General features: G+C 46.8%; 2 protein-coding genes across 9 annotated transcripts in view; both read right to left on the reverse strand.

Annotated features, from left to right (window-relative positions):
- Positions 1–13,994, reverse strand: part of LOC115118139 (GRAM domain-containing protein 2A-like) — a 40,131-nt gene extending 26,137 nt beyond the window's left edge. Inside the window, exons 1-3 of one of the 5 annotated variants that reach the window (XM_065012318.1) lie at positions 11,429–11,875; positions 8,999–9,074; positions 2,385–2,498 (exon numbers count right to left, since the gene is read on the reverse strand). In XM_065012318.1, the coding sequence (XP_064868390.1) occupies positions 2,385–2,498; positions 8,999–9,009 (125 nt within the window). In that variant the 5' untranslated portion in view covers positions 9,010–9,074; positions 11,429–11,875. Of the gene's footprint in view, positions 1–2,384; positions 2,499–8,998; positions 9,075–11,428; positions 11,876–13,752 lie in introns of those variants that run through there. The other 4 variants (XM_065012317.1, XM_065012321.1, XM_065012320.1 and 1 more) reach the window with 4 other exon arrangements.
- Positions 13,995–17,705: 3,711 nt separating this feature from the next.
- LOC115116179 (zinc finger protein 609-like) overlaps positions 17,706–21,928 on the reverse strand; it is a 98,279-nt gene continuing 94,056 nt past the window's right edge. For all 4 annotated transcript variants that reach the window (XM_065012324.1, XM_065012322.1, XM_065012325.1 and 1 more), the window contains one exon: positions 17,706–18,447. In XM_065012324.1, coding sequence (XP_064868396.1) covers positions 18,404–18,447 — 44 coding nt within the window. In that variant the 3' untranslated portion in view covers positions 17,706–18,403. The remainder of the gene's footprint in view (positions 18,448–21,928) is intronic.

Genomic DNA, 21,928 nt, shown 5'->3' on the forward strand with positions numbered 1-21,928 from the left:
GGAAGGTGTAACCATGGATACAGTGTGTATATGTGTTTTAAAGTGTCCTTGGCTGCGGTGCTGAATGGCATAGCTAATTACAAGCCTGAGGAATGATACATTAGAAAGGGAATACCTCCCTCAGGCAGACAAAGACAGATTCACTGTCAATAATTCAGCTGAAGAAAAGAGAAAATGGGACAAAGAGCACTGAGAGGTCAAAGGTGAGAGGTCAATGCCATAACCTACCTCTGTGTCGTTCTGATATTTATTTACTTGAACAGTCACCTTTCCATTTGTAATTTGGCTGAACTATCACCTTTAGGAAAAGGCGTCTGCATTCATCTAAAACCATAGGAATGGTGACGCAATATGGTGGCCACTGGCCAGCCATTTTCTTTCCCTTCTTTCACATCAATTCATGAAGGAAACAACAGAAAATAAATCCACTGTAGACCAATGAGACGCACCCATGAAAATAAATCCACTGTAGACCAATGAGACACACCCATGAAAATAAATCCACTGTAGACCAATGAGACACACCCATGAAAATAAATCCACTGTAGACCAATGAGACACACCCATGAAAATAAATCCACTGTAGACCAATGAGACACACCCATGAAAATAAATCCACTGTAAACCAATGAGACACACCCATGAAAATAAATCCACTGTAGACCAATGAGACACACCCATGAAAATAAATCCACTGTAAACCAATGAGACACACCCATGAAAATAAATCCACTGTAAACCAATGAGACACACCCATGAACAACACAGTTCAGAGTTCCCACCCACTAGTCAATGACAGAGAGAACACATCACAGTCACAACACACTGCAGTAGCCTACCCTGCTAAATCCCATCCCAGGACAGCTTCACCAGGATTAGAATGCCCTTCCTGCCTTAGATCCTGGTTATATAAGCCCCAGCAGCTCCACAGTTAGAGCATCCTATTCCCTATATAGTGCACTCCTTTAGACCAGAGTCCCATGGCAATATAGGGAATAGGGTGTGGCATTTGGGACTCTAGAGTACAACCTGTCAACGCCACATGGAGTCAGGTGACACCACCGTGACGTGGAGTCAGGTGACACCACCGTGACGTGGAGTCAGGTGGCACCACCGTGACGTGGAGTCAGGTGGCACCACCACCGTGACGTGGAGCCAGGTTGCACCACCACCGTGACGTGGAGCCAGGTTGCACCACCACCGTGACGTGGAGCCAGGTTGCACCACCACCGTGACGTGGAGCCAGGTTGCACCACCACCGTGACGTGGAGCCAGGTTGCACCACCACCGTGACGTGGAGCCAGGTGGCACCACCACCGTGACGTGGAGCCAGGTGGCACCACCACCGTGACGTGGAGTCAGGTGGCACCACCACCGTGACGTGGAGTCAGGTGGCACCACCACCGTGACGTGGAGTCAGGTGGCACCACCACCGTGACGTGGAGTCAGGTGGCACCACCACCGTGACGTGGAGTCAGGTGGCACCACCACCGTGACGTGGAGTCAGGTGGCACCACCACCGTGACGTGGAGTCAGGTGGCACCACCACCGTGACGTGGAGTCAGGTGGCACCACCACCGTGCCCTATCCACCCCCAGACTGCAGCTTTCCTCACGTAGCTGTCTTGTAACCCACCGTAGCAGGAATGTAAGAGACAAAAGCAGATTCAGACAACATTAAGCCTGAAGGGTTGTCTGGCTGCTCGTGTGAAATAGTCTATACAGAGGACCTGTCTGTCTGGCTGCTTGTGTGAAATAGTCTATACAGAGGACCTGTCTGTCTGGCTGCTTGTGTGAAATAGTCTATACAGAGGACCTGTCTGTCTGGCTGCTTGTGTGAAATAGTCTATACAGAGGACCTGTCTGTCTGGCTGCTCGTGTGAAATAGTCTATACAGAGGACCTGTCTGTCTGGCTGCTGTGTGAAATAGTCTATACAGAGGACCTGTCTGTCTGGCTGCTCGTGTGAAATAGTCTATACAGAGGACCTGTCTGTCTGTGTCTAATAGTCTATACAGAGGACCTGCATGTCTGTGTCTAATAGTCTATACAGAGGACCTGTCTGTCTGGCTGCTTGTGTGAAATAGTCTATACAGAGGACCTGTCTGTCTGGCTGCCGTGTGAAATAGTCTATACAGAGGACCTGTCTGTCTGGCTGCTCGTGTGAAATAGTCTATACAGAGGACCTGTCTGTCTGTGTCTAATAGTCTATACAGAGGACCTGTCTGTCTGTGTCTAATAGTCTATACAGAGGACCTGTCTGTCTGTGTCTAATAGTCTATACAGAGGACCTGTCTGTCTGTGTCTAATAGTCTATACAGAGGACCTGTCTGTATATAGATAAAGATCTTGTGTGTGTGTGTGTGTGTGTGTACATGTTACCTACCTGAATTGTGGATGGCCTCCTTGAGTATCCTGGTGTTTTGAGGTCTCCAGGTCCTGTGTTGAGATGAGGACTCCCTCGTCATTCTGCTCCTGGTGTTCCGTCATGGTGTTGGGCCTGAACACACAGAGTTGAGCTGTCATCAGTTATCCACAGGCTCATGTGTCGTATTCTAACACAGCTCATATTGATGCGTGGACACACCCATTCATGCAAATTCTACATCAATATACAAGCAAATAAACACAGGTTAATGAAGCTGTGCACAGGGCCTGAGTGACTTTCTCATGCTCTTTCATGCACACTGTCGATCAACCACTTGTGCTCTTCAAACACACATGTGCACACCATCCCACTAACTCACACACATGTGCACACCATCCCACTAACTCACACACATGTGCACACCATTCCACTAACTCACACACATGTGCACACCATTCCACTAACTCACACACATGTGCACACCATTCCACTAACTCACACACATGTGCACACCATTCCACTAACTCACACACATGTGCACACACATGTCCACTAACTCACACATTCCACTAACTCACACACATGTGCACACCATCCCACTAACTCACACACATGTGCACACCATCCCACTAACTCACACACATGTGCACACCATCCCACTAACTCACACACATGTGCACACCATTCCACTAACTCACACACATGTGCACACCATTCCACTAACTCACACACATGTGCACACCATTCCACTAACTCACACACATGTGCACACCATTCCACTAACTCACACACATGTGCACACCATTCCACTAACTCACACACATGTGCACACCATTCCACTAACTCACACACATGTACACACCATGCCACTAACTCACACACACATACACTGGATGATACTGTGACCCTTTTGGGAGAAAGGCAGTAGTTAACACATCCTCTGTGTAATCACAGGTGTGACTGACTGATAATAGCTTTGTGTTTTCTAGAAAACCCCTGACTCAGTCTGGCCATTTATCACATGCTGAGTTTCCTGCTTATTATCTCTAATTGGCCTGGTTCATTCCATCTGAACCAATGACTTCTCTGTACGAAAAAGCCTCTTCCTGTTGCGGAAGGTCCTAGTTCAATGGTTCCCACAGAAATCCCCCCACCCTGTCCATAACCAATGAACTGTAGCTAGCCAGTCAAAGTAGATGAGGCTGGTGAACAATAGGTTATTGGTTGCTGTATTCAACTATTCCAGCTGCAAACAGGTGTCTATGGTCAATTAAAAGTCATGAAACAGAAGTTCACCTTTTTTAGAATAAATGCAGATGGGAGAAAAGTAAAGAAATGAATCATAGCTCCACATTGGGGAATATGAGAGTGATCATCTTAAACCCCTCTTTACCTAAAGACATCTTTAATCCTCCTAAAACCTTCACTGGCAGAGAGGGAGCAACTTCAGGGCTGGGTATCATCATTCCCAGAAAATGTCACCAAATTCTACGACCCGTTGGCGTGGACATTGTTTACCCATAATACCCTATTAAACCTCTCCATTCCCTGAACAGTCAGAAGACCAAGGGACATTTTATCACGTCTTTGTGTGACTCGTTGTTTTCAATTGGACAAACAGAAAGTCATCAGGACAGCAGAACTACAGGCCCTGAGTTGTGCAGACTTGGTCTGATTTAACAGTGGGGCAGAGTGGTGGGGGGGGCCTTTCCCTTAAGTTGCAGAGTGCAGACTTGGTCTGATTTAACAGTGGGGCAGAGTGGTGGGGGGGGGCCTTTCCCTTAAGTTGCAGAGTGCAGACTTGGTCTGATTTAACAGTGGGGCAGAGTGGTGGGGGGGGCCTTTCCCTTAAGTTGCAGAGTGCAGACTTGGTCTGATTTAACAGGGGGCAGAGTGGTGGGGGGCCTTTCCCTTAAGTTGCAGAGTGCAGACTTGGTCTGATTTAACAGTGGGGCAGAGTGGTGGGGGGCCTTTCCCTTAAGTTGCAGAGTGCAGACTTGGTCTGATTTAACAGGGGGCAGAGTGGTGGGGGGGGCCTTTCCCTTAAGTTGCAGAGTGCAGACTTGGTCTGATTTAACAGTGGGGCAGAGTGGTGGGGGGGGCCTTTCCTTAAGTTGCAGAGTGCAGACTTGGTCTGATTTAACAGGGGGCAGAGTGGTGGGGGGGGGCCCTTTCCTTAAGTTGCAGAGTACAGACGTGGTCTGATTTAACAGTGGGGCAGAGTGGTGGTGGGGGGCCCTTTCCCTTAAGTTGCAGAGTGCAGACTTGGTCTGATTTAACAGGGGGCAGAGTGGTGGAGGGGGGAGCCCTTTCCCTTAAGTTGCAGAGTGCAGACTTGGTCTGATTTAACAGTGGGGCAGAGTGGTGGGGGAGCCCTTTACCTTAAGTTGCAGAGTGCAGACTTGGTCTGATTTAACAGTGGGGCAGAGTGGAGGGGGGGGAGCCCTTTACCTTAAGTTGCAGAGTGCAGACTTGGTCTGATTTAACAGGGGGCAGAGTGGGGGGGGGGAGCCCTTTACCTTAAGTTGCAGAGTGCAGACTTGGTCTGATTTAACAGGGGGCAGAGTGATGGGGGGGCCTTTACCTTAAGTTACAGAGTACAGACTTGGTCTGATTTAACAGTGGGGCAGAGTGGGGGGGGAGCCCTTTCCCTTAAGTTGCAGAGTGCAGACTTGGTCTGATTTAACAGTGGGGCAGGTGGAGGGGGAGCCCTTTCCCTTAAGTTGCAGAGTGCAGACTTGGTCTGATTAACAGGGGGCAGAGTGGTGGAGGGGGAGCCCTTTACCTTAAGTTGCAGAGTACAGACTTGGTCTGATTTAACAGTGGGGCAGAGTGGTGGGGGGAGCCCTTTCTGATTTAACCTTGGGGGCCACCAGTTGCAGAGTGCAGACTTGGTCTGATTTAACAGTGGGGCAGAGTGGAGGGGGAGCCCTTTACCTTAAGTTGCAGAGTGCAGACTTGGTCTGATTTAACAGGGGGCAGAGTGGTGTGGGGGAGCCCTTTACCTTAAGTTGCAGAGTGCAGACTTGGTCTGATTTAACAGGGGGCAGAGTGGTGGGGGGGCCTTTACCTTAAGTTACAGAGTGCAGACTTGGTCTGATTTAACAGTGGGGCAGAGTGGTGGGGGGGGGAGCCCTTTACCTTAAGTTGCAGAGTGCAGACTTGGTCTGATTTAACAGGGGGCAGAGTGGTGGGGAGCCTTTACCTTAAGTTGCAGAGTGCAGACTTGGTCTGATTTAACAGGGGGCAGAGTGGTGGGGGAGCCTTTCCCTTAAGTTGCAGAGTGCAGACTTGATCTGATTTAACAGTGGGGCAGAGTGGTGGGGGGAGCCCTTTACCTTAAGTTGCAGAGTGCAGACTTGGTCTGATTTAACAGGGGGCAGAGTGGTGGGGGGGGCCTTTACCTTAAGTTGCAGAGTGCAGACTTGGTCTGATTTAACAGTGGGGCAGAGTGGTGGGGGGGGCCCTTTACCTTAAGTTGCAGAGTGCAGACTTGGTCTGATTTAACAGGGGGCAGAGTGGTGGGGGGCCTTTACTTAAGCAGAGTGCAGACTTGGTCTGATTTAACAGTGGGGCAGAGTGGTGGGGGGAGCCCTTTCCCTTAAGTTGCAGAGTGCAGACTTGGTCTGATTTAACAGTGGGGCAGAGCAGGGGGAGCCCTTTGGTTGCAGAGTGCAGACTTGGTCTGATTTAACAGGGGGCCTTGGGGGGGAGCCCTTAAGTTGCAGAGTGCAGACTTGGTCTGATTTAACAGGGGCAGAGTGGTGGGGGAGCCTTTCCCTTAAGTTACAGAGTACAGACTTGGTCTGATTTAACAGTGGGGCAGAGTGGTGGCAGGGGGGCCCTTTCCTTAAGTTGCAGAGTGCAGACTTGGTCTGATTTAACAGGGGGCAGAGTGGTGGAGGGGGAGCCCTTTCCCTTAAGTTGCAGAGTGCAGACTTGGTCTGATTTAACAGTGGGGCAGAGTGGTGGGGGGGAGCCCTTTCCCTTAAGTTGCAGAGTGCAGACTTGGTCTGATTTAACAGTGGGGCAGAGTGGGGGGGAGCCCTTTACCTTAAGTTGCAGAGTGCAGACTTGGTCTGATTTAACAGGGGGCAGAGTGGTGGGGGGGAGCAGACTTGGTCTGATTTAACCTTAAGTTGCAGAGTGCAGACTTGGTCTGATTTAACAGGGGGCAGAGTGATGGGGGGGCCTTTACCTTAAGTTACAGAGTACAGACTTGGTCTGATTTAACAGTGGGGCAGAGTGGTGGGGGAGCCCTTTCCCTTAAGTTGCAGAGTGCAGACTTGGTCTGATTTAACAGGGGGCAGAGTGGTGGAGGGGGGGGAGCAGAGTGGTGGAGGGGGGTTTACTTTTGCAGAGTACAGACTTGGTCTGATTTAACAGTGGGGCAGAGTGGTGGGGGGAGCCCTTTCCCTTAAGTTGCAGAGTGCAGACTTGGTCTGATTTAACAGTGGGGCAGAGTGGAGGGGGAGCCCTTTACCTTAAGTTGCAGAGTGCAGACTTGGTCTGATTTAACAGGGGGCAGAGTGGTGTGGGGGGAGCCCTTTACCTTAAGTTGCAGAGTGCAGACTTGGTCTGATTTAACAGGGGGCAGAGTGATGGGGGGCCTTTACCTTAAGTTACAGAGTGCAGACTTGGTCTGATTTAACAGTGGGGCAGAGTGGAGGGGGAGCCCTTTACCTTAAGTTGCAGAGTGCAGACTTGGTCTGATTTAACAGGGGGCAGAGTGGTGTGGGGGAGCCCTTTACCTTAAGTTGCAGAGTGCAGACTTGGTCTGATTTAACAGGGGGCAGAGTGGTGTGGGGGAGCCCTTTACCTTAAGTTGCAGAGTGCAGACTTGATCTGATTTAACAGTGGGGCAGAGTGGTGTGGGGGGAGCCCTTTACCTTAAGTTGCAGAGTGCAGACTTGGTCTGATTTAACAGGGGCAGAGTGGTGGGGGGCCTTTACCTTAAGTTACAGAGTGCAGACTTGGTCTGATTTAACAGTGGGGCAGAGTGGTGTGGGGGGGGGCCTTTACCTTAAGTTGCAGAGTGCAGACTTGGTCTGATTTAACAGGGGGCAGAGTGGTGGGGGAGCCCTTTACCTTAAGTTACAGAGTGCAGACTTGGTCTGATTTAACAGTGGGGCAGAGTGGTGGGGGGCCTTTACCTTAAGTTGCAGAGTGCAGACTTGGTCTGATTTAACAGGGGGCAGAGTGATGGGGGGCCTTTACCTTAAGTTACAGAGTGCAGACTTGGTCTGATTTAACAGTGGGGCAGAGTGGTGGGGGAGCCCTTTACCTTAAGTTACAGAGTGCAGACTTGGTCTGATTTAACAGTGGGGCAGAGTGGTGGGGGGCCTTTACCTTAAGTTGCAGAGTGCAGACTTGGTCTGATTTAACAGGGGGCAGAGTGATGGGGGGGGCCTTTACCTTAAGTTACAGAGTACAGACTTGGTCTGATTTAACAGGGGGCAGAGTGGTGGAGGGGGAGCCCTTTCCCTTAAGTTGCAGAGTACAGACTTGGTCTGATTTAACAGTGGGGCAGAGTGGTGGGGGGAGCCCTTTCCCTTAAGTTGCAGAGTGCAGACTTGGTCTGATTTAACAGTGGGGCAGAGTGATGGGGGGGCCTTTACCTTAAGTTACAGAGTACAGACTTGGTCTGATTTAACAGGGGGCAGAGTGGTGGAGGGGGAGCCCTTTCCCTTAAGTTGCAGAGTGCAGACTTGGTCTGATTTAACAGGGGGCAGAGTGATGGGGGGGCCTTTACCTTAAGTTACAGAGTGCAGACTTGGTCTGATTTAACAGTGGGGCAGAGTGGAGGGGGGAGCCCTTTACCTTAAGTTGCAGAGTGCAGACTTGGTCTGATTTAACAGGGGGCAGAGTGGTGTGGGGGAGCCCTTTACCTTAAGTTGCAGAGTGCAGACTTGGTCTGATTTAACAGGGGGCAGAGTGGTGGGGGGCCTTTACCTTAAGTTACAGAGTGCAGACTTGGTCTGATTTAACAGTGGGGCAGAGTGGTGGTGGGGCCCTTTCCCTTAAGTTGCAGAGTGCAGACTTGGTCTGATTTAACAGTGGGGCAGAGTGGTGGGGGGGGAGCCCTTTCCTTAAGTTGCAGAGTACAGACTTGGTCTGATTTAACAGGGGGCAGAGTGGTGGGGGGCCTTTACCTTAAGTTACAGAGTGCAGACTTGGTCTGATTTAACAGTGGGGCAGAGTGGTGTGGGGGGGCTTTCCTTAAGTTGCAGAGTGCAGACTTGGTCTGATTTAACAGTGGGGCAGAGTGGTGTGGGGGGGGGGGCTTTCCCTTAAGTTGCAGAGTGCAGACTTGGTCTGATTTAACAGTGGGGCAGAGTGGTGGGGGGGAGGGGGCCTTTCCTTAAGTTGCAGAGTGCAGACTTTTCTGTGGACCAAGTATCTTTGTGTTCTGTGAACGAGGCACAAACACAACCTGAAAATGTTGTTTCAAGAGATTGGTAGCCAACGCATCACAAGCTATGGAAGTTCTTGTCAATGTCAACTTCGGTTATAACAGAATGACCAGAAACAACATGAAAAATGGCACCCAGTTATGTAAACAAAAAATGGTTTGTGTGGTTGAGACACCAAGCAATGATGATCTGAGATGTTAACTAGTTTGGAATACTTACAAGAAAACCATCTGTGGAATACGAATCCAAACGGACCTCTTGGCTCCTTGTATGGAGTCCTCTCACTCTGACTTGGCTTATAACAGAGACAAAGGCCACACCATTGTCCATATATGCACGTTAAATGTGAGCCTTCATCCCTCTCCTCCTCCTTGTCCTCCTGCTGATTAGGGCAAATCTACAGAGCCATCACAAGACGTCCTCTAATCGAATTAACTCTAATCTAGTTAAGCTAGCTGCAGTTTCTAGGACCTCTACTGTTAAAGGTGCATCACACCATTTCTCCTTCACCTCCCTGTCTCGTGGTCTCTCGAGAGACGGGGAAAGCAAACAGGTCTGAGTCATGGACACAATATCATCTAACGGAGGCTATAGGCTGTCAAGGTGAATGACGTTCCAGGTAGAAGTTGCAATGAGCCAAAACAATACAACAACCTCTATAATACAGTATATCATGATATCTAATTACACAATACAGTATAGTGATACATACTGTATAGAATGTCATTTTTCATTGATGATGAAGCCATTCATATCATCCATCTTCTGTTAATTGTGACCAATATACTCCGTAAGCAGTCAGTGGAAGCCTATACCTCCAAGTCTCACTCTCTCCCTCTCTCTCTCGGTGGCCCCTCACACCCGAACAGGCACTCTCTCTCTCTCGGTGGCCCCTCACACCTGAACAGGCACTCTCTCTCTCTCGGTGGCCCCTCACACCCGAACAGGCACTCTCTCTATCTCGGTGGCCCCTCACACCCGAACAGGCTATGATGCGCTGCTCCCTCTTGATCGCAGATAGTGTCTGGTGGTGTCACTTTACTATAGGGTCAGACGGGGCTGAGAGAGGTAGGCCTCAACAAGGATCATTATCAATCTCAGCTATCTTATTCCAGAACAGCTGACGCTTACAAGAGTCAGCAATGGCAGGACAAATTGAAGTCTAAGCCAAACCACGGGCAATAAATGATCCATAAGAGCATGTATTAAAAAATAACACAGAATGTGATCAACCATTTCTCCTCTCTCATGGTTCACCACAGCTGTGCAAACCAAAGGCCTTGTTCAAGCTGAACGCCTGCAGTCAGGTGGCCTATTAATTACAGTTGAGCTCAGTGAAGGTAAGGGAGGAAGTGGAGTGGGATTTAATAGGGCCCTGAGTACTTTAGCTACCACATGCACCTGAAAAAGGCATGCTTTGCATAATTGGCTGCAGCTGGGTTATGTCATATTGTGGTCCTGATATGGCCTAATCACCAATACATCTCTAGCCTCCATTATTATTAGTTATGAAGGCTAGTCCATATTTGTACCTGTTGCCTACATATGGAATACAATCAGGCAAATTGTGATGCAGGTAGTTGTCTATGAAACCATAACACAAAGAAGGACTTTGGTCTGTGAGATACCGTATCCACACTGCTACACTACAAGCGGAGACTGTAGACTATATAGGCATCCTGGACCGGTTCTCTGGACCTGTTCTCTCCCCACAAGATAAACAAGATGACAATATGAGTGGAGGTTGGTCAATATCCTGTTTGTGAGTTTAACAGTTACTCTACAGAATCAGAGACAGGACGCACTTGTATTGCAAGGCCAGATCCTTTGCAACAGGTTTTGTTTGACACATCTGCTTGCATGTGTACTGTAGCCTACATGTTTTAATGTTCTATGTTGATGTGTCTTGAACAATTCGTCACCACACAAAGTTCCCTTACAGGAAATAAAAATAATTTGAATTTCAAAGGAGCTACATTGAGGGCTCCTTTCAAGCAGGCGTGAGTGTGTAGAGAGGGACATCACTTGCGCCCATTCAAATGGCTCTGATTAGGTAGACTACTGTCTACAGCAAACAACCGTCGACTAGTCGTCACTGACGCTTAGATTTAAACCACGTAGTCTAAGATTTCCACAACTAATTACAAATAACCCCTTGGTTTTTGAATAATATGACTCAAATACGCAAATGGCATTAGTATGAATGTCTACACTTATTTTAACCAAAAAACGTATTGTAAAAAAAAAGTAGCATACTGTACCTACATTGTTCACAGTTTTGTTGATCCTTTTGTCAACAAATGCGAGCTTCAAATACTTTTCAGAAACAAATATATTGTAGGAATGTCACTCATTGAAAAATATAGAAAGTAGAGAGCGCTAAAATGTGATAAATAAAATAAATCTGACCATTTTTATAGTTATATGCCTGTAGGCTGTGATAAAGTATAAGGTATACAATCATGAGGTTATTGGCGGGACTGCTCCAATTGATTTAGAAACTAGACTAATAACCTGCTTATACAACCTGCCCTACTTCATACATCTGAGGTACTTACATTAGGTCCTAGATTCATTATAAACAACTTATGCGTTTGTCAATAAAAAATAGACGACAAACTCTAGAGATGAGAGAGACTGTCAACTCACGCAATCTTTGCCTTTACGAATAACCTTCCGCAACGTACCGCTGCACAGGTAGGCCAGTCGTCTTATTTTATTCAGCCGAAGTAACTGTCATGTCCTCCACAAGGTTGAATTGGTACCAGCCACAGCTTCACATGGCGCAAAGTAGCTATAGCGAAATGTCCATGGGGGAAAAAAGAATTAGAATTGCGAAAAATGACACAATCTGAAGCAAAGAGACATGCGGCGAGACAAGCAGCACTGGCCGCTTGTCAACTTGTTGCGCAGGGAATCCGTGAGGTTGGTTGAGAATACGCCACCGCTGTGTCATTCACGGTTTGGTAAAGCTTTGATCAACGGATTTAAAATAACCTAATCGTGTGATTACGCTCGCTTGTACTAACCGTAATGATACAACCGAATGCAATTTAAATCTATCCATTTTGTTATATTCCAAGGCAGAACCGTAACTGCACCTTTTCACCTTACTGAGTGGTGTAAGCAAATCACATTAGGCATACCACAGTAGCCTTTTCAAGTAAGATGTTAATAATTGTTATATGAAGTTGATTCAGACTTTATATGGTAATACAACTGATAAATCCATGTCTGAGTTGAATAAATTATACATCAATAAAATGCCATCATTTTCCTGAGTAGAACTAAGCCCCCCCCAAAATATAGCTGCATTTGGTCTGTTAGTCCTAAAGTTAGTTTAAATAACACTGCATATTAGTGTTATTTAACTTGTGCAGGGAGGACACTGTGCAAAGATCTGTGGTGCTGAAAACCCTGCTACTAGCATTTCCATCCTCTTAAGGAACACCATACCATCACAACCACCACTTTCTTTTACTCTCCATCCTGCTAATATTATTTCCTGCACCATTCATATTGTTACTGTATTCCTTCTATTCAATGTACTCCTACCAGTACTTATAGGCTAACTGACTACCAGAACACATGAGTCTCTGATATCCTTGAACCTTTCTGTTGCCACTGAGGATGCACACACTCACACTCACCCCCTTGAGCTCTATTAATCATGGAACAACGTCAGGGGTGAATAAAGTCAACGTAGAGGACAGACACGGTTTACACTGTGAATACACAACACCTGCCTGCGTGCTGTGAGCATACTAATACACGTAGAGAAGAGGCTAGCATAGACCTTTACTAGTAGTGTAGAAGGTGGATGTTCCACAGCTCTAATACACGTAGAGAAGAGGCTAGCATAGACCTTTACTAGTAGTGTAGAAGGTGGATGTTCCACAGCTCTAATACACGTAGAGAAGAGGCTAGCATAGACCTTTACTAGTAGTGTAGAAGGTGGATGTTCCACAGCTCTAATACACGTAGAGAAGAGGCTAGCATAGACCTTTACTAGTAGTGTAGAAGGTGGATGTTCCACAGCTCTAATACACGTAGAGAAGAGGCTAGCATAGACCTTTACTAGTAGTGTAGAAGGTGGATGTTCCACAGCTCTAATACACGTAGAGAAGAGGCTAGCATAGACCTTTACTAGTAGTGTAGAAGGTGGATGTTCCACAGCTCTAATAGACCTTTACTAGTAGTGTAGAAGGTGGATGTTCCACAGCTAGCTAGCATAGACCTTTACTAGTAGTGTAGAAGGTGGATGTTCCACAGCTCTAATACACGTAAAGAGGCTAGCATAGACCTTTACTAGTAGTGTAGAAGGTGGATGTTCCACAGCTCTAATACACGTAGAGAAGAGGCTAGCATAGACCTTTACTAGTAGTGTAGAAGGTGGATGTTCCACAGCTCTAATACGCGTAGAGAAGAGGCTAGCATAGACCTTTACTAGTAGTGTAGAAGGTGGATGTTCCACAGCTCTAATACACGTAGAGAAGAGGCTAGCATAGACCTTTACTAGTAGTGTAGAAGGTGGATGTTCCACAGCTCTAATACGTGTAGAGAAGAGGCTAGCATAGACCTTTACTAGTAGTGTAGAAGGTGGATGTTCCACAGCTCTAATACACGTAGAGAAGAGGCTAGCATAGACCTTTACTAGTAGTGTAGAAGGTGGATGTTCCACAGCTCTGAGGTTCAAGGGAAAAGTCACATCAGTAAATAGAAGTTGTATCTCAGTTCAAGGAAGTCATTACACAAAGCTCCACACTAGGAGAAATCCCACCGTTGTTCCTTATGTTTGCACTGTACAGGACGGTTTCTTCAACCCAAAATATGGCTACTACTGGACTAGAGTGCTTTTTAGTCCAGGAATGATCTTAGTCTGGGTCTGAGAAACCGACCTAAGTATTGCCTCACCAAAGAAAGTGAACAGGTAACAGGACTGACTGCCAGTGCAGGTAACAGGGCTGACTGACCTGGCTGGTATCTTCTGGTTGCAGGGACCATGGGGTCGGTGGTGGTGTCGGTGGTCCCGGCCTGTGGCCTCGTCGCCTGGCAGGGCCTCAGGGCTGGCTGCGTAGATAGTGCATCCCATTAACCCCTGCGCTGTCGGCCACCGCGCCCAAGAGCCTCTACCGTGCCGTACCGCGTCCCCACGTCGTCCCTGCCAGTGAGTCTCTACCCTGCTCCTCCTACTCCCAGGCGCCTGCTGTAAAAGCCATTGCCTCAGCACCCCCTCCCCCAGACCTTACACTCTCCCTCCCCCACTGAGAACACAGGGGATAATCAGATTTCACATTTACACTGAACAAAATCATCCTTGCATAATCTCTCCCCCGCTGTTGCAGCAGAATCATCACGTTGTTGCACGCGGAGCACCCTGGATGGGGAGAAGGGACTTGGGGGTGGGGTGGGGGGGTATTTAGGAAAATATCCTAACTGTTGGCTGGGCTGGTTCAGCAGCCATTAAGACAAACTACACATTTGAAAGGTTTACCAAAAGGTGCAATGAAGTATGGATGAAGTGGTGATCGATGATGAAAATGTCCTCAAATGTTATGTTCTTTGTACTAAGCCTCAAATTTTACTTTGAGGTAAGTTTTAGTAAATTGCCTGTTTAGGTTTATGGAGGCTTATGTTACCGGTGTGTATTATGAAATTCTATATAGATCATTTGCATAATAGCCCACTTCTCATCATTATTTGGGAACACCACCCTCTAGTGGTTATTTTAGCTCATTGCTTTAATACATCCCTGTAAGGGACCAATCAGTAACATCCCAGGGGCCGGTGCTGGTCCTGAAACCGGAGGTTGAGAAACAGTGCCAAGTCACACTACTGTTGAACCACAGTATCATATCATCATATATTTGATCATATTAACAGAAGTTTGTCAATTATTGACATTCAAGTTAATGAACAAGCATTGACATGCATTTGATAAACAAAATAATTTTTCAACATATGCAATAGCTATCATTTCGATTGTCCACTTCCAACACCTTATGACTGAATAAAGCAAGCCAGTCAGACATGACAGATATGATTGTCTCATAAAAAGATTTATTTTTCGCCCAAATGTACAAAGGCAAGTTACAGTATTGTATAAAAAAGAACCGTGGTGGTAATGCACACTTTCCATAAACTCCTGAAGGGGAGGATGAAGGAGAAGAGGGAGGGAAGGGGTGAGACCACAGGAGACAGGGCTCAACCATAGAAATGAAAACCATTGTAAACATCCTTGCAAGTACCAGTGACTGATACTTTGAGGGTTTTGAGTGACACGAGAGGGCCCGTGAGGAAGGAGACGAGAGGGCCCGTGAGGAAGGAGACGAGAGGGCCCGTGAGGAGGGAGACGAGACATGATCTGGTCATTTAAGAGGTCGGAAAGAGTGTCTTTGTTCCCAGGGATAAAGGATGTTTTTATAAGCACCAATTGAGACAACTGAAGCAACTGCCGTTCTGGAAAACAAAAAAACAACTCAAAGAGTAGCTAACAAAGAAAGGATGTCCTCCAAAAATAACAAGACAAAATCAAGAGCTTTTTCCTTTAAGTTGCTGGATAGTAAGTACTTGCTTGTGTGGTTTTATCATACCCCCAAGGCAATACGATTCTTATTCAACCTACTACCAAGTCTAAATCTCTGTCCTTTGGAGCAATGCACTGGTCTCTTCCTCCAGTATAGTAGAAAGCCATTCTGCTTGGGACATGTAGAAATGACAATCCACTGATGCGTCATACAACGTCACAGCGGTCCATATTTCTATTAGATATTAGTTGTACAGGACATCAACACACTGTCACATTCAGATATACAGGTCGCAACACCATTCCATTTGTGGACAAGAAACTAGCAACACAATGAGACTAATATGTTAACTGTCCTAGTCCTATAGGACAAGAAACTAGCAACACAATGAGACTAATATGTTAACTGTCCTAGTCCTTAACAAGGGGTTACACCACCAAGCTAGCAGGTTCAAGTTAGTGAAATCCAGGTGTATATATGTACTTCAATACTGAACAAAATTTAAAATAAAAAAAAAGCTACCTGACAATCGTGATAATGTTCTGGCCAGCAGTATGTTGACTTCTGGAACATTCCACAGTTTCTTACAGGGCAGACTGTCAACAAGCCTTGTTTGTATAGCGCAAGTACCCCTCCCTGAAAATAGAAAAAATAAATATACATCTTTGACTTTTAATGACTGGTTTACTTCACTCTCAACGACTCCAGGTCACGCATCATATGAAGCCTTTTCTATACATTGTATAGCGACTACTTTGTGTGAATAGGAAAGGAGTCTTGTTACAGCGTCTGCATTAGTGGAGGGGAGGACATTGTGTTCTGTTTTAAGTGCTGTATCCCACTACGGAGGCATCATTTCATGGCTACTTGCTTAAATGGGCACAAAGGTTAAATTAAGCTTCTCAACTCAAGAGTTCATCCATGCTTCAATCCAGACAACATCCCCAGATCTTCTCCAAAAAGGGATCTTGAATCACTGTGACTGTTTTTAAATAACCTTTGATTAACACCCCCTCATCTCCAAAACCCCTAGTGCCCCACTGGTCTGAGACTACACTCCCCCCTCATCTCCAAAACCCCTAGTGCCCCACTGGTCTGAGAGACGACACTCCCCCCTCATCTCCAAAACACCTAGTGCCTCACTGGTCTGAGAGACTACACTCTCATCTCCAAAACCCCTAGTGCCCCACTGGTCTGAGAGACGATCTCCAAAACCCCTAGTGCCCCCCCCATCTCCAAAACCCCTAGTGCCCCACTGGTCTGAGAGACGGCACTCCCCCCTCATCTCCAAAACCCCTACTGCCCCACTGGTCTGAGAGACGACACTCCCCCCTCATCTCCAAAACCCCTACAAGCCTCACTGGTCTGAGAGAGTGGCAGAGAGAGGGGGTTGAATGAGGTGAGTGGCAGAGAGAGGGGGTTGAATGAGGTGAGTGGCAGAGAGAGGGGGTTGAATGAGGTGAGTGGCAGAGAGAGGGGGTTGAATGTGGTGAGTGGCAGAGAGAGGGGGTTGAATGTGGTGAGTGGCAGAGAGAGGGGGTTGAATGTGGTGAGTGGCAGAGAGAGGGGGTTGAATGTGGTGAGTGGCAGAGAGAGGGGTTGAATGAGGTGAGTGGCAGAGAGAGGGGGTTGAATGAGGTGAGTGGGAGTCAAGAAAGGTGATGTCCCTCTACTGAGGGGAGCCCAGCTGTAATGTGACCATGTAACAGTCTCTGGCAGTTGTCACCTGAAGGGCCACCCAGTGATAGGAGTGCCAGACATTGGCCAGGCTTGGTTGAATCTACTGGGACTCCCCCATTGGCTCAGTGCTGCACTACTGTAACACGGGGGAAGGGTTGCTAAGCCAAGGATATATAGGAGTGAAGCGCTGCCCACACAAGTGGTGTTGCTGACGGGATGGGGTCGCTCTGAGCTAGCAGCTAGATGTGCGTGGTTGGTTGTGTGTTGTCTAGCCGGGCATCGCTCCTCCCTGGTTATGCCTTGACTTTACATTGTGCATCCTTCCTCATCCTCTGCAATCAGTTGTTTGATTCTTCCTCCATGGAAATTGACAGGATAACGAGCTGGTCCATTTGCTGTGCCGATTGAAGGACCAGTAAGGTACTGTAGGCTGACAGGTGAAAATGGCCGACCTCTTCAGTAGATGATCCCCAGTGTTCTGAGGTAACAAACAGCTCTACACTTCTGAACAGAAACCATGGTTACAACTGTCCATCAGTCAGTGCAATATTGATCAGAGTGAGCCACGGTATTTGGGTGATTTGGTTGATTCAGTGTATGGAAAGGGTGAAGTGAGACTGGCGTATCAAAAACACATTAAAGGATAGATTGGGAAGTGGGGAGGAATCAAGTTAACTGAAAGAAAAGTCACTCATGCCGTGAAATGAACAATGCAAATGTCAAGAAAACAAAAAACATGAACTGTATTGAGGTGAATGTGTTCCCTTCACACAATAATTATGTCTATCCCTGAAAAGTGAACCAAGAGGTGTTTAGCGAGCAAATGGCTGGTTGAGGGACGAGAAAACAAACCCTTCAACGCCTATAGAAGTCTGAAGAGGTTGAGCCTCTCTCCTCAAGCGTCCTTTCACCACACACAGTAAACCTACTAATGACAATTGTCAGGATATACTGGCACACTGGGTACAACAGGTCAACAACAGCAAGTTCAAACATTTCAACATGATTCACTTGTTTAGTTTTGTCAGTCTTTATTTTAGTTTGACCCCTCCCCCATCATCCCCCCCCCCCAGCCCCGTTCTGCATGGGACTAAAAAAACTATGCAGTCAGAACCCCTTTTCAGCTTTTCAGGCAGTCAATTGGTCTACTTTTGCATGTGTTCGTTCATCAACAGTGCAAAGACCAATAGATATCAGCGGAGGTGTGCACATGGGCAGACAGTGATGGCTTTGAACCTTGGATGAGGTCAGTCCCAGTCCACGGTGGGGCAGGAGGGAAACGAGGGAAAAAGATGCTGCTAGGAGAAGAAAAAAAATTATCTGCCGGACATTCAGGCAGAGAACTACAAATATAGAAACACCATTCAACTGATGTCTAAAATGGACTCGGAGCCCAGGGCTTCCTCATGTGAGCCAGTCACATGAATCTTTGCAGGGTGGCGAGGTGTCGGTCACGTCTCCCTGTGGAAATGACACAAGACAGAAAATGGTTGGCTAAATTCAAGTTCAAAACTATGTTCAAGACGCGTAGATTACCCAATCTGACGACGCGTAGATTACCCAATCTGACGACGCGTAGATTACCCAATCTGACGACGCGTAGATTACCCAATCTGACGACGCGTAGATTACCCAATCTAACGACGCGTAGATTACCCAATCTAACGACGCGTAGATTACCCAATCTAACGGCACGTAGGTTACCCAATCTAACGGCGCGTAGGTTACCCAATCTGACGACGCGTAGATTACCCAATCTGACGACGCGTAGATTACCCAATCTAACGGCACGTAGGTTACCCAATCTAACGACGCGTAGGTTACCCAATCTAACGGCGCGTAGGTTACCCAATCTGACGACGCGTAGATTACCCAATCTGACGACGCGTAGATTACCCAATCTGACGACGCGTAGATTACCCAATCTACGGGCGTAGATTACCCAATCTAACGCGTAGATTACCAATCGTAGGTTACCCAATCTAACGACGCGTAGATTACCCAATCTAACGACGCGTAGATTACCCAATCTGACGACGCGTAGATTACCCAATCTGACGACGCGTAGGTTACCCAATCTAACGGCGCGTAGGTTACCCAATCTGACGACGCGTAGGTTACCCAATCTGACGATGCGTAGATTACCCAATCTAATGACTAGTATCACTACTATTGTAAATTACCTCAAAATGTAAAAATGGCAAAAACATTTAAATGCAGCCGTTTTGACCACTGTGACGTCTATGTGAGTGACATTTTACACTTGAATACCAAGCTGAGGAAGCAAATCCAACAGAAGACTCTAGATAAGGTATTCCACATCCAGAAACAAGGCAGAGGTCAGCCACTAGAGGTCAGGGCAGCCTGTGATTACACTGTCTCTATTACAGTATCACTACTGTGATTCTACCTGCTTAGGATGAACAACTGAACTGAAGGCATAAGAGCTGTTGCTGCTGCATACTGAGGCTGCTAGCTAGCACAGTCGAGCCTTTGTTGAAGTCTTTTCCCAGGGAGCTGTGTATCAGACTGTTGTACAGTACAGTAGTACTAAGTCTTTTCCCAGGGAGCTGTGTATCAGACTGTTGTACAGTACAGTAGTACTAAGTCTTTTCCCAGGGAGCTGTGTATCAGACTGTTGTACAGTACAGTAGTACTAAGTCTTTCCCCAGAGAGCTGTGTATCAGACTGTTGTACAGTACAGTAGTACTAAGTCTTTTCCCAGGGAGCTGTGTATCAGACTGTTGTACAGTACAGTAGTACCAAGTCTTTTCCCAGGGAGCTGTGTATCACACTGTTGTACAGTACAGTAGTACTAAGTCTTTTCCCAGGGAGCTGTGTATCAGACTGTTGTACAGTAGTACCAAGTCTTTTCCCAGAGAGCTGTGTATCAGACTGTTGTACAGTACAGTAGTACCAAGTCTTTTCCCAGGGAGCTGTGTATCAGACTGTTGTACAGTACAGTAGTACTAAGTCTTTTCCCAGAGAGCTGTGTATCAGACTGTTGTACAGTACAGTAGTACTAAGTCTTTTCCCAGGGAGCTGTGTATCAGACTGTTGTACAGTACAGTAGTACTAAGTCTTTTCCCAGGGAGCTGTGTATCAGACTGTTGTACAGTACAGTAGTACTAAGTCTTTTCCCAGGGAGCTGTGTATCAGACTGTTGTACAGTACAGTAGTACTAAGTCTTTTCCCAGGGAGCTGTGTATCAGACTGTTGTACAGTAGAGTAGTAAAGTCCTTTCCCAGGGAGCTGTGTATCAGACTGTTGTACAGTACAGTAGTACTAAGTCTTTTCCCAGGGAGCTGTGTATCAGACTGTTGTACAGTACAGTAGTACTAAGTCTTTTCCCAGGGAGCTGTGTATCAGACTGTTGTACAGTACAGTAGTACTAAGTCTTTTCCCAGGGAGCTGTGTATCAGACTGTTGTACAGTAGTACTAAGTCTTTTCCCAGGGAGCTGTGTATCAGTAGTACTAAGTCTTTTCCCAGGGAGCTGTGTATCAGACTGTTGTACAGTAGTACCAAGTCTTTTCCCAGAGAGCTGTGTATCAGACTGTTGTACAGTACAGTAGTACCAAGTCTTTTCCCAGGGAGCTGTGTATCAGACTGTTGTACAGTACAGTAGTACTAAGTCTTTTCCCAGAGAGCTGTGTATCAGACTGTTGTACAGTACAGTAGTACTAAGTCTTTTCCCAGGGAGCTGTGTATCAGTCTGTTGTACAGTACAGTAGTACTAAGTCTTTTCCCAGGGAGCTGTGTATCAGACTGTTGTACAGTACAGTAGTACTAAGTCTTTTCCCAGGGAGCTGTGTATCAGACTGTTGTACAGTAAGTACAGTAGTACTAAGTCTTTTCCCAGGGAGCTGTGTATCAGACTGTTGTACAGTAAGTACAGTAGTACTAAGTCTTTTCCCAGGGAGCTGTGTATCAGACTGTTGTACAGTACAGTAGTACTAAGTCTTTTCCCAGGGAGCTGTGTATCAGACTGTTGTACAGTACAGTAGTACTAAGTCTTTTCCCAGGGAGCTGTGTATCAGACTGTTGTACAGTACAGTAGTACTAAGTCTTTTCCCAGGGAGCTGTGTATCAGACTGTTGTACAGTAAGTACAGTAGTACTAAGTCTTTTCCCAGGGAGCTGTGTATCAGACTGTTGTACAGTAGTACTAAGTCTTTTCCCAGGGAGCTGTGTATCAGACTGTTGTACAGTACAGTAGTACCAAGTCTTTTCCCGGGGAGCTGTGTATCAGACTGTTGTACAGTACAGTAGTACTAAGTCTTTTCCCAGGGAGCTGTGTATCAGACTGTTGTACAGTAAGTACAGTAGTACTAAGTCTTTTCCCAGGGAGCTGTGTATCAGACTGTTGTACAGTACAGTAGTACTAAGTCTTTTCCCAGGGAGCTGTGTATCAGACTGTTGTACAGTACAGTAGTACTAAGTCTTTTCCCAGGGAGCTGTGTATCAGACTGTTGTACAGTACAGTAGTACCAAGTCTTTTCCCAGGGAGCTGTGTATCAGACTGTTATACAGTAGAGTAGTAAAGTCCTTTCCCAGGGAGCTGTGTATCAGACTGTTGTACAGTACAGTAGTACTAAGTCTTTTCCCAGGGAGCTGTGTATCAGACTGTTGTACAGTACAGTAGTACTAAGTCTTTTCCCAGGGAGCTGTGTATCAGACTGTTGTACAGTAAGTACAGTAGTACTAAGTCTTTTCCCAGGGAGCTGTGTATCAGACTGTTGTACAGTAAGTACAGTAGTACTAAGTCTTTTCCCAGGGAGCTGTGTATCAGACTGTTGTACAGTACAGTAGTACTAAGTCTTTTCCCAGGGAGCTGTGTATCAGACTGTTGTACAGTAGTACTAAGTCTTTTCCCAGGGAGCTGTGTATCAGACTGTTGTACAGTACAGTAGTACCAAGTCTTTTCCCAGGGAGCTGTGTATC

The sequence above is a fragment of the Oncorhynchus nerka genome, linkage group LG27, assembly GCF_034236695.1.
Source record: "Oncorhynchus nerka isolate Pitt River linkage group LG27, Oner_Uvic_2.0, whole genome shotgun sequence".
NCBI lineage: Eukaryota > Metazoa > Chordata > Actinopteri > Salmoniformes > Salmonidae > Oncorhynchus > Oncorhynchus nerka.